Raw genomic sequence first — 11,941 nt, 5'->3', positions numbered from 1 at the left:
CGGTGCGGGGCGCGGTGACGTCACCGGCGGCGGAGGCTGTATATAGGCGAGCGCGCGCATCGTTCCGCTAAGGTCTTATCTCGCGGGAGTAGAGACGCGTGCCACTGACACACAGACATGTTACGACTCTCGACTTTGCTTGCGGCGGCGGTGGTGAGTACCATATCGCATATATTTTAAGGGATTCTATAAGCACAGATACATTTTCACATTATTTTTATTTAGGGGGACAATAGCTTTCTATATATTATATATTCTTTCAAAACGAGTCAATCAGGTTTTTTGCTATTAATTATTAATTTACGGCAAAATCCAATGAAATTTCAATGTGAGTTTATTAAAATTATTTTGGGCGAGAGTTAGGGAGAAGTGAAGTTATTTTAGATATCTAGACAAAAAAATAATAGTATCTTAGTAAATTATTACGCGTAGTTGTATGATAGACTTGACGGGTGATGATGCGGTGATGACAATACGGTGATGATGAGGCCCACCTTCAAGTGATACAGTTACAGTCAAATGATATAAAAGAGTTTTATAAATGTGAAGATGCGAGAAGTACATGTAGTGTATTTAAATAAAATTAATATAACAATGTTATTATAAAAAGTACTTAATTGCGTCGTGATCAAAATTCGCGCTCCGTCTTAATTACTGCGCATTACATTGTTGTTCTATTTTTTTCATGTAAAGCTGCTTAACTTAACATTAATTAAAAGAAGTAATTTTAAGTTATGCTGAAGTATAATCATATCGCTGATAAAATATAGCGTGGTGGTGATCTGCTGCGCTGTTGGTATCATTAGGGTAGGACAGGACGGACGTATACACACAATTATATTTTAATATACATAAATATTTGTATTCACAATAACGCTCTGGCAAGTGGTTCGCCTTACAAAATACGACTGAGTTGGAAGCACAGCGATTAGTCAAGGTCATTTCCGTTTTGACAATTTTATAATAAGACAACTTGCTAATTGTCACAGATATTGACTCACCAACCGAAGATTTGGGTCTTTATAATACAAAAAAAAAAAATATCCTGTAGACAAAAAGACGTGTATTCTTTTTTGGAACCAACTAAATTAAACTCGTCAAGAAGGAAGGGTCAGGACGATTGAAATTAAAATAAAAAACGTCCACAATAAATTCGTTAAACAAACTATTATAATACTTTCATGTCGTTTCCTTTCACAATCCGATACAATAAAGTAACATTTTCGTATACGATTTTAATGTATAAAGTAAAAAAAATAGATAACATTTTTATGTTTAAAAAGATAAATTCCAGTCGCACGAATCATCAGAGTTTCGAATCCACGTCCTGCAGAACGCATGGACGCCTGCTCGTGTAATTAAATCAATTTATTGCCTTATAATTTTATCTTCAAGTTATTTCTACTGTTCAAAGGTAATTCGTGTGAATCAGAGGAGTCAGATGTATATTAGGCGATTTGCGGTCAGATGACAGATAGGTTGGGTGACATTCGATATGACGACGATATACGAAGGCGACGCACGGGGTCTGAGAAGAGCGGCTGTGTGGCCCCTTTGATGCACCTTACAAGATACGACACATTAGCATTCAAAGAATAAAGCTCAATAATCGGCCGCCTGATGCTCATTCTGCAATAATTTTAAATAAGGCAAATTATTTACCTATCTCTAGCCAATAACGACTCATTAGCCAGCTTTTCTTTGTGATAATACGTAAAAAAATCTTTAACACAGTCGTGGCAACGACTTGTTTTTGCGATAAATTATTTGATTCGTTTACGAAAATGTTACTTTATGTTGCTATTAATAACATTTTTGTGCGACTGAAATGGAAATAATTATTACCATATGTAACGTATCTGCGTTCAAAGTGTAACAGGTTCGATGAACACATTTATGGACAACTGCCTGTATCTAAGCGCGCTGATCTAAACGGATTTTTGATGTTTTACATTTAGTGTGTTATTTATTTATATTAAATACTTAGGGTTGGATAGAGTATAAGAAACGCACGAAGATACAGAGCTTCGCACGTGTTTTTTTAAAGGTAAAGGATAAAGGGAATCAAAAAAATTCCAGTATAAAAAATTCCAATTATGCGCTTTTTAATTCTATGGAGGCTTCCGAGATGAACTAAAAAATTATTTCACTTTCTCTATACTCGTACATATATAGCGATCATATTTTCATCTTTTAGCAAGTGGTTGTGCGCGATGTATCATAAAATCAATTGATATTGCTATTCACAGTTCACACACATGACACGCGACCTATATTCATGTACGTAACAATATTAAAGTATATTAGTACGTCCAGTTGTGTGTATACGCACACATGTTGAGGTGCTAAATAACATATAAATACATAAGTTACACGCTAGCTAGTCCAGGAGTCCTCGCCTCGGTCACGGCCGCGCCTTTCAGATGTATGGGAGATACATAAGACAAACAACGTACAAAAACTGGGAGCGCGTGTGGACCTGCGGTGGGGCGCGGCTGCCGTTGTGCTCTCGTTGAACAAAAAACGTGAAAGCTTATAATATGTTAATGATATTAATAACGACGAAGTTTATTCGACAACAAGCATTAATGAGCGTCACAGCCGGCGTTACCTCATCACTAATAATAGTATACCTCACATTATGACTCGCTCGCTACCTTCATATATGTTTTTTTAATAAATCAATAAACGTACCTTCTAGAAACCGCATAAAATCAAATCAGTTTAAATTCACAATAATTTGTCCCACGCTAACATATTTGTGTTAATTTTGTAGCTGACAGCTTGACTTATTTCACTATAATTGTCGTCTGTGGTCATCTGTCCAAATATCGGCGGAGGTCGCCACCTCATAGACTAAATTGGGTTTTTCCTCAAAGGTTGCGTAGCCCGATACCTGTGATGATTGAGGAAAAGATAAATCAATTAACCATACATGTATTATAACTGTGTCAAATGATAACCAAGAAGGAGAAGTTTTGTTAAAGAAAAGCAGATAGATATGCTGTGCATCGACTGCCATCCTGTTTTATGTTTGTTGGTTTCTTTAGATGAATGTTAATTTTATTAATTTGCTGTCTTCTTAACACATTAACTACTGTTCAAGAACAATAGATGAAGCTTTGAATCGGAGTTACGAAGTATATGTACTTGGTGTTCTCAGTACTGTCCCAAAACGGAAAGGGTCGTGGCGCGATTAAGATATTGTCGTATTGTTGAAGTAACTACATAAATACTATGTACATTTAAAACACAGTTTGATCACGAGTTATTTAAAGGATAAAACAAGCTATTGTATACTGTTCAAAAAGAATTAAAACGAGGATAAATTAAAAAACAAAAGCGAGTAATGTTTACCATTCCTTGTGGATGCACATCCTGTTTGACAACGTACATATTACTCGACTATTGAAGTGGAGGCATCTTTTATTGCGTTTCGTGTGCGTAAAATTCTTTACGATGGAATTTTTTGCGAGTTTAACACAAAGGTGATGTTATTTACAAACAAGTGTACAACAACAACAACACGATATTTACATATACGGCCTAAGTCACGTGGAAATTATTACGTTTTAGTCAGTAATTGTTACTTAAAGTAATATATGACGCATCAGTGGTTTTTATTTTGAACAATTTTGAAAAACATTAACATAATAACCTATAATGCGTAGATTGAACAGTTTTAACTTTACATTTTTATTTATTTTAACGATGGTTTTTCATACAAATATATATTTGGTTGTCTTGACTTTGAGAAATAACAAATAACAAATTAATATTTATACAATATCCAATTACATTGCAAACAATCGAAATTACATTTTTTGTCTGTTTATGATTTCAAAGTGATACATCATTTAATCTCTGTTCCACGTTGTAAAAAAATATTTTTTTCTCAGTAAATAACTCAGTAACTTGCAAGTAAATAACATCAACTTAACTTATTTAGAGTAAGATAACGACAAAATGTGAATAATTTAATTGGCTCTTGATTTAATTTTGACGTCTTTAGGTCGGTGGATGGCGAGGCGAGGCAGTGTTTTGTTCTGTTATTTTATTTATTCTGAATTGGATTAATACCACAATGGTACGCCACAACCGTAATTAGCAATAGGTTATATATTTTCTACTTCAGTCCGGTTGTTTGAGTTGCGAGTGTTGCGCTAGAAACGAGCTGTTCTAAAAGATGTGAACTATTGTGCTGTATACGGACGTAGACCGTTGCTCCAACAGACCTGTAGTCATACTAAAAAGCATCAATAATCGATTTAAAAGCAGGCCGCGGTGCGCGACACAATGGACACTAGATCTAGGTGTAGAAAGGCTTACAGTTGCCGAATTAAATTAGCTGCGCCTGCGCACTAGAATGTTTTCATAAGGCCGTGAGGTGCGAGTCGAGAGCGAGTCACAGTCAAGGTCAACGAAGGAATTAGCACATTTCGGGCGCGGCCGGCCGTCGAGCAAATAAGGATGAGGCACATTGGACGCTGGATTACTGGTTTAAATAAAATATTACATAATTAATTTTAAGCAAACAAATAAGAACTCGTAGTATAATAATAAGCATTTGTAGTCCGCAATATACATAATTAATTCATATAAATTAAGGTTTACGTTAATACTGACATTATACTCCTTATATTATCAACTGATTTGTATAACAGCTATACGGTACTGTGTACATACTTTACGTATGTATGGCGGATTTGTTGTATTGGCGGAGTGGAGCAGAGCTGGTGGTGGTGTATAACACTGCGTCATGTCACAGTGCGGCCAACCTCTCCTTCTGAACATGTTCCTCATGAAATGTTAAGCTTTCATATCGTGCTCCCTTTAGTTAGTGTGTTTCGCCATGATAGTACATTTTTGGATTTCAGGATAGGATTTTAGAATAGTAGGAAAAGTTTAGGATTTCGTCGAAAGCAAAAATATAAACTTTGATATTCATTTTTTTTTGGAGATTAGTTAAAATTGCCAGCTGTATTATTTAGTGCTAATCTTATCATATTTCTATGTTTTTTTTAATAACCTTGAAGCAGTGACGCTCCCCGCCCCTCACCGCCGCGCCCCGCCGCGACGCGTATGAGCAGCGCGCAGCTGTGCGGTCTGCTGAACTTTACACAAATGCACAAAAACACAGCAAAACATCGCAAAGTCGTGTAATTAGTCAGCTAATATAATGAGAGTCGACCTCAGAGGCCTCGGGCGAGTCACTCGCTAATATGATATACCACCAACTTGTTGGATGACACACATTACGTAACTGTTTACGCTTTTTATATCTTCTTTGAAATATACACTTATTAAGATTCACATCCGTTTTCGATTTAACTAAGAAACGTAATAGAGTAGTGGAACATGTTTGCCTGCGCGACTGTCCGCCACGTGGTACGTCGCGCCGTAGTATTGATGACAACTTGGTAAGGAAAATATTATAAATAAAAGTAAACGTACGCATTATTATTATTGTTTCTAAACAAATCCTCAACATGCATCTGCCATAAATTCTTGGTCAACTTGTCTTCATGTAAGAGTTTATCGTTGACATTAAGCAGTTTAAGATCGTTATAATGTTGAGTGAGCGCGCGTGAGCCCCCCTCCCCTCCAGACGGCAGATTTGAGAGATTTAATTATTTGATAAAATAGAGGACAGATTTAGTTTGGTTTATTGTTATTTCGAAGCCTTACAAGGGGAGCTTTAATATATGTATATATATATTTTTTGATCGTATAAAAATCTCAAAGTAATTGTTATTATGTATTAATTGATGTAATTGAAGGTAAATATTTTTTTTGTTGTTTATTGAATGACGTGAGAGTCGTCCTCCAGAGACCCAACACCTCGCAGCCATTCCCGAGTCTGCAAAGTGAACAAACAATGACAACTAATGATATTTCAGTCGTTGCTTGTCGCCTTGCGCTGACACACGACAGACATTCGACATATGTGTGATAACTAACAATACAACAAATACCCAAGTACATAATAATTTATACCTAATTATATCTGTTGAGTCATTCGTTATGTAATAAAGGTCGCTTATTTGACCCTTTTTTGAGGAGTACATAATTGAAGAATATTAATCTATTATCTAGAAGACACTTTTTATAATAACATCCATACAATATGCAAAACAATCTCAATAAAATGTAACGAGGACGGTAAAGGGCGCGACGTGATACCGTGCGATGCTATGTCATATATATTCGGGTACATACTATCGCGTATGTTTGATATTATATGTCGCTAAAACCTTTACTGGCAAGTATTCATTTGTTATCGGCAATAAGTAATGAAATGCTGTTATTATAGTCAATATTTACAATAGTAAGTGCCGACATTAATAATGCATTTTACTACGGCCGAGGTGACGTAGTGAACACGACAGACGAGCCACGCTCAACCAGGTAAGAAAATTAAATGATTAATTCAAGAGGTGTACACAAATTACAGGGTATTGTCTTTTATTTGATTTTTTGTTCGGAATAGTCGTCGATGTCTTTTACACTAAAGTACGAAAAGCGACGATAGTCGGTGCGTTTTTACTTGTAAGTAACTAAGCATTTATTTAACATCTGTTCAAAAGTGGGACCTATATTTAAACTCTTTACTTTAGGCACCTCCTCGGAGTCTGTCATACTGTTCACTATCACATCAAATGTGTCCTAGCAACGATAGTCAATGAGTCGAAAATTACTTTTAACTAGCGATTATAGTTGAATAGATACTGTTTTGAGTTGGTGTTTATTCAAGCAGATAACAGTAATGTGTGTCTCGGTTAGTTCTCTGTCACGTACAATGTGAGGGCGATGTGACGCTGATGACGTCAGCTGACTGTTGTTCTGACTTGTGACATAGAAATGAATACGTACAGTAGTTATAGTGCCGCGCTGTGTATTGTTGTTCATAATTTTGTATAAATATGTATCTATTTCATTGTAATAATAATATATATTATAGCTTAGGACATGTTCCACTCAGACGCAGACGTTTTAACCTTTTGTCAAAAACCGGTTCATAAATAACTTCAAAATGGCAGTTTTTATGCGATTGGTTTTCCCCTTTTTAATCATCGATTATAAATATGATTACAAGTCATATATTTTTTTAATCACTACAATTTTGTTTCATTATTTAAAGTTTTATTAATTGAAGATATTGATAATATCTGTAGGTATGCAAAGTTCTTTTGATATATTATAAGCGTAATGCATGTAATTCTGTTAATAATCTGTTAATTACTGTGAAGGTGATGAGGAAACAACTCTCCTTACTTTACGAGCATGTTGTTACATGGAATCATTCATTCCTCTTTTTATATTTATGGTTGAAACTCGCTAATTTATTTCGAATTGAATGTTCATTTACAAAACGACAATAATTTGCAAGGTAAAGAGTCGGACGGCGATCATTGCGACTTATTTTTATCTTCCTTATTTACTTTTTAAAACTTTATATAATACATATTTATTTATGTACATTTTACAGCAAAACGCTAATTATAATTAGTAAATGAGTATACATCGCGGTGTATAAAATAACCGGTATTAATATCTTCAAAATTTTCAAATTGCATTTGAATATAATGGTATAATAACAAAGATGTATTTATTTATACATAATTATATGTCAAATAAGACTTAGCAGTTGGTGTTATGTAACGAAATGGCGTCACTCGGTCAGTTAAAGAATCAATCAGTCGCAACACAACACAAGCAGTCGCGATAACTTTGTAACCGGTCCTGAATGAGTCTCATCTCTCACACGTGACCCTGACTCCGATGTTTTCATCGTTTGTTTAACGGAAATATTTGTTGCGATAATTTACTAGGTCGTTGTAATTTAATAGTATTGAAGACTTAATGTAGTGTGTTCGTTGTGTGCAGGCGGTGGCCGTGGCGAGCGCGCAGCCCGTCTCCAACGTGCTGCAGCTGGACCTGGCGCCGGAGGAGGCGCAGCAGTATATCAACAACCCTCCTTTCGCCGAGCCCCAGCTGGCCGGCCGCACCAACATCCTGCCCCTTGTATGTTTCTAACATCACTCATTCATTTCATATAAATAAAATTCCTTCCATTTTTTTAAAATATCTCTTCCAAATAAATAACACTTAGTAGCCGCTACCTACGCTTTTGCCTGCGTGAACGACCATTTAAATTATTGCTTGGGAACATTTGTTTTCGGGATAAAACTCTTAGTTTACGGCGTAAAAGCGTAATAAATGATTTCGCTTTAAATGTATAGTTTGGTATTAATTTATAAGATGCATAATATATAGTTAGAATGACTATGATGTCGTATCAATAGTGTTGCGCGAACACGTTGTGTTGCAGATCCGGTACGACGACCCGCGGTTCCGCAGCGCGGAGGCGGGACCCACGCGGGGCCACTACTGGCGCAACGGCCAGGAGATACAGGACCCTGAGAACTACCAGGAGGAGGTGCGCACTGCTCATCCACACAATACTTTTCTTATATATTTCACATCTTGAATAATCCTACCGCTTGTTTGTTTACTTTTAATTCAATAAATGACGAGTGAAGATAGCTGAAATATATTCAAAGATCAAGCCGCAAGTCACCGGTATCAGATGTGACAATAAACGATTTTTAAAATTAAAATACATAGTTGCATGTTTATATAAATGTGAATCTATCAACATGGCTTCCGCGAGAACCTACCAGCGAACAGATTTTGAATGTAATTTGGCCAAGGTCAGGTGTAATTAAAACTTAGCTATATAATGATTAACCGACAATAAGAAGTTGATAATTTTATTTTGCAAATAACAATTAAGAAAAAAAAATTGTCACGCTCAATTTTTTTTATAAGTTATTTAAATTAAATTCATTGCTCATTGTTAACCTGTAAAATTTATTTTTTTATTATATTCTTCATAACCTGTCCCGTTTGCTCATTTTTTTACTGTTATCACCCGTAACCATTTCCTCGTACATTCACTAATCTCGACGAACTACTCAAATATGGTCCTCGAGAACTGGATACAAAAATTCAAAGTAGAATAAAGCGGACGCAGTTCACTGTGACTACAATATCAGTATATCGAAGTGTGCGGCGGCGCGGTGTGTCAGGTGTACGAGGCGGCGCAGTTCCACGGTCAGAGCGGGCGCGGCGAGTACGGGTACGGGTACCGCACGCCCGAGTCCGCCAAGGTGGAGGACCGCGCCGGCTCCGGCAACGTGCAGGGCTCCTACGTCTACAAGAACAACAACGACCAACTCGTCAAGGTATCGCTGCGTCACCACCGCTTCACCGCTCGTCACTATTTGCCGATTCTCTCTAGGCTGTAAGTGTTATGTAATGTCATCAGGTGCGGTACTGGGCCGACAGCCAGGGTTTCCACCAGGAGGACAACCTGCCCAAGGTGGAGCTGAAGCCGGTGGAGGAGACACCGGAGGTGCGCGCGGCGCGTCTGGAGCACGAGCGCGCCTGGCAGCAGGCCCGCGCCGCCTCGCTTCTCGCGCCCCTGCCGCAGTAAGTCCTGCTGCTACCTCTCGCCTCTCACACACACTTACACTACTATTGACAACGCGTTCATGTCGCAGAGAGTACCAGACGGCGGCCTCTGAGCAGCAGAGCGCGGTGGTGGCGGCGCCGGCGCAGGGCCCGCAGCAGGCGCAGGGCCCGCAGCCCCGCGAGGGCAAGGCCTACCAGCAGCAGTACTACACCACCACCGAGGAGCCGGAACCCACTGTAGGTTAAACTCTAGTATATTGACATATGTAACTCATCGAAGTGGCTTTGTAACTATAACTGACATATTGTTTCTGTAACCGGCAGGGCCCTCCCCGCGGCTTCTTCTACAGCTTCACGTACCCCGTGTCCGTCATAGTTCCGAAGCAGGGCCCCGCCTACAGCCAGGATCCCGCCTACAGCCAGGGCCCCGCGTACAGCCAGGGCCCCGCCTACCTCGCCGCGACAACTTCCTAGACCTCGCCAGACAACGGCCTGTTATCTAACAATTCGACAACATACAAACTAGGAATATATAATTTGTAATTACTGGGACCTCTTTTATATGTTGTTTAGCAACATTTCAACTGTGGCTTGTACTTCTCTCGCCGGTAATTATTTTATCTCCCCCGCACATTCGCGGGCAGATACTTATGTAATTCAATTAGTAGATAAGACATGGAAGCGTGCTGCAGTAGGGTGCAGGCAGAGATGTGGGCGCGGCGGAGCTCACGTCGCGGATCAGGGTCGAGCGATTCGTAACTGTACTGTCGTCCAAATAGGATACGTTGAGTTGCCATTTTAGTCGCCAGTAGGTTAAGTTCGCCGCTACTAAGTGTACCATTCGTATCATTATATTATTACAAATAAATACGATACATATACGTTGTTGTTTAATTCCTCCCACCATTTTATTTTCATTTACCGAATGCGCAGCACACATAGGGAACATTCTAGTATTCTACGATATGAGAATCGAAAAAAGGAAAATGAGGCTGTGTTATAAATAAAGTAGGTATAAAATAAAAGGAGACGTGTCAGTAGCTGTGTATTGTATCACACTTGTATGGGGAGATGTATGGGTATCAGTTGTGGTAGAGGCAGGAGGAGGAGCGGCGCGCCCCCCGCCGGCCGCAGCCCGCCCAGCTGGAGCCTGCTCTGCGCGCCGCCGCCGCCGCCACCGCCGACGCTCGGCATCCGGCCGAAGATCGATATGATGCTGGAGATGCCAGAGGCTATGCCGTTGTAGGCCCACCCGATGGTATCTGGCACGTTGATCTCGATGGGCAGGAAGGGGATAGCGGAGATGACGTCGCCGATGGACAGCCTGGCGCGGCTCGGTACCACTAGCAGCCCCTGCGGCCTCGACTCCTCGTCGTCTGGATCCGCTTCGATGATCACCGAATCCAAATCTTCGTCGACTATTCCTTTGTTAGCGTTTGTTTTTGCGGTGTTTTGTTTCGTTTGTTGGCCGGTCGACTCGTCTGTCGCCTTCGTGTGAGCGTTTTGAATGAGGATTATTATCGGTGGTATTGATCTGAAAAATGGATAAATAACATTCCTCCGAATTAATTTTCAAGGCAGAATCATGACACGTCGCCGAGCGGAATTCCTCGATAGCCGAGTTATGTGGACGTCGCGCCCATTAGAGTTAACGACCTAACTGTATTTTTTAACCATCTTCCTTTATACGCTATTTGATAAATATTTCACCACCACGGTTTGTATCATAAAATTATCAACAATAAAAATTAAGAGAACTTCTACTTCTGAGATATATGTTTATTTATTTTGAAGTACGAAAATCACCACTGTATGTTTAAAACAATTCTTCAGTACTTGAATAAAAATATTTTGTTAACTAGGAAGTAAAAATGTGTAAGAGTGTGAATTATGCAGATTGTCAGCAGTCAGAGATCAGTGAGGTCTGCACGTACGCTAAAACTTATTCTGTACTCACAAGTGCGACGACCAGGCGCTCCGCTGCAGGGCCTCGAGCTGCTGCAGCTGCTGCAGGTCTAGCAGCTGCTGGCCCTGCTGCCGCTGCCGGTCGGGACGCAGGAGTAAAGGTACCGGCGCACACTGCGATATCAGCACTTGCAGTAATAGCACTGTCACCGCAACAGTACAACACATTTTTGGCACTTTGAATTAAATTCTTCTATAAATCTAGCTAAGGACTGGATAACTTTGCTCTGTTCACGTTGAGTTTTTGTTTGTCACAAAATGTAAATAGAAAAGTTATGCGTTGTGTTGTATTGTAGTTGGTCGGTCGGTAGCTGTGCGGCTACTGGTGCGGCGGCGGCGGCGGTGGCGGCGGTGGAGTCGGGCCTGCCGTCGTTGTCATGCGAGTTGCTGCGTCTACCGCGCCCACTGTCCCACTGCACCAGCACTTGACCTTGTCCGCTTTCTTTTTAGGGGTACGATTTTACTACAGCGCCATAGCCGGCTACATTCATTCATCATA

The 11,941-nt window shown here is 39.6% G+C and overlaps 2 protein-coding genes across 2 annotated transcripts; one reads left to right on the top strand and one right to left on the bottom strand.

Moving 5' to 3' along the window:
* Window positions 1-50: 50 nt before the first annotated feature.
* Cpr67B (Cuticular protein 67B) lies at window positions 51-10,358 on the top strand. Its single transcript, XM_013319796.1, has 7 exons — window positions 51-153; window positions 7,888-8,025; window positions 8,333-8,440; window positions 9,093-9,248; window positions 9,332-9,495; window positions 9,567-9,714; window positions 9,802-10,358. Exons 1-7 carry the CDS (start codon window positions 118-120, stop codon window positions 9,949-9,951), a joined length of 900 nt encoding a protein of 299 aa, XP_013175250.1. The 5' UTR covers window positions 51-117; the 3' UTR covers window positions 9,952-10,358.
* Window positions 10,359-10,530: 172 nt separating this feature from the next.
* LOC106123205 (uncharacterized) lies at window positions 10,531-11,750 on the bottom strand. Its single transcript, XM_013319437.1, has 2 exons — window positions 11,435-11,750; window positions 10,531-11,011 (listed from the first exon to the last, which is right to left on the bottom strand). The coding sequence occupies exons 1-2, from the start codon at window positions 11,608-11,610 to the stop codon at window positions 10,531-10,533; spliced, it is 657 nt and encodes a 218-aa protein (XP_013174891.1). The 5' UTR covers window positions 11,611-11,750.
* Window positions 11,751-11,941: the final 191 nt, after the last annotated feature.

This window comes from Papilio xuthus, unplaced genomic scaffold, assembly GCF_000836235.2.
Source record: "Papilio xuthus unplaced genomic scaffold, Pxut_1.1 DF826115.1, whole genome shotgun sequence".
Lineage (NCBI taxonomy): Eukaryota > Metazoa > Arthropoda > Insecta > Lepidoptera > Papilionidae > Papilio > Papilio xuthus.
Note: the sequence above shows the minus strand (reverse complement) of the source record. Positions and strands in the feature narration are given on the sequence as shown.

Excerpts from the sequence above, each read along its gene's own strand:
- LOC106123205 (XM_013319437.1), bottom strand. The coding sequence starts at position 11,610 with ATGTGTTGTACTGTTGCGGTGACAGTGCTATTACTGCAAGTGCTGATA. Across the intron at positions 11,012-11,434 it reads AGCGCCTGGTCGTCGCACTT|ATCAATACCACCGATAATAA; the intron begins GTGAGTACAGAA and ends TCCATTTTTCAG.
- Cpr67B (XM_013319796.1), top strand. The coding sequence starts at position 118 with ATGTTACGACTCTCGACTTTGCTTGCGGCGGCGGTG. Across the intron at positions 8,441-9,092 it reads CTGAGAACTACCAGGAGGAG|GTGTACGAGGCGGCGCAGTT; the intron begins GTGCGCACTGCT and ends GCGGTGTGTCAG. Across the intron at positions 9,249-9,331 it reads ACAACGACCAACTCGTCAAG|GTGCGGTACTGGGCCGACAG; the intron begins GTATCGCTGCGT and ends TAATGTCATCAG.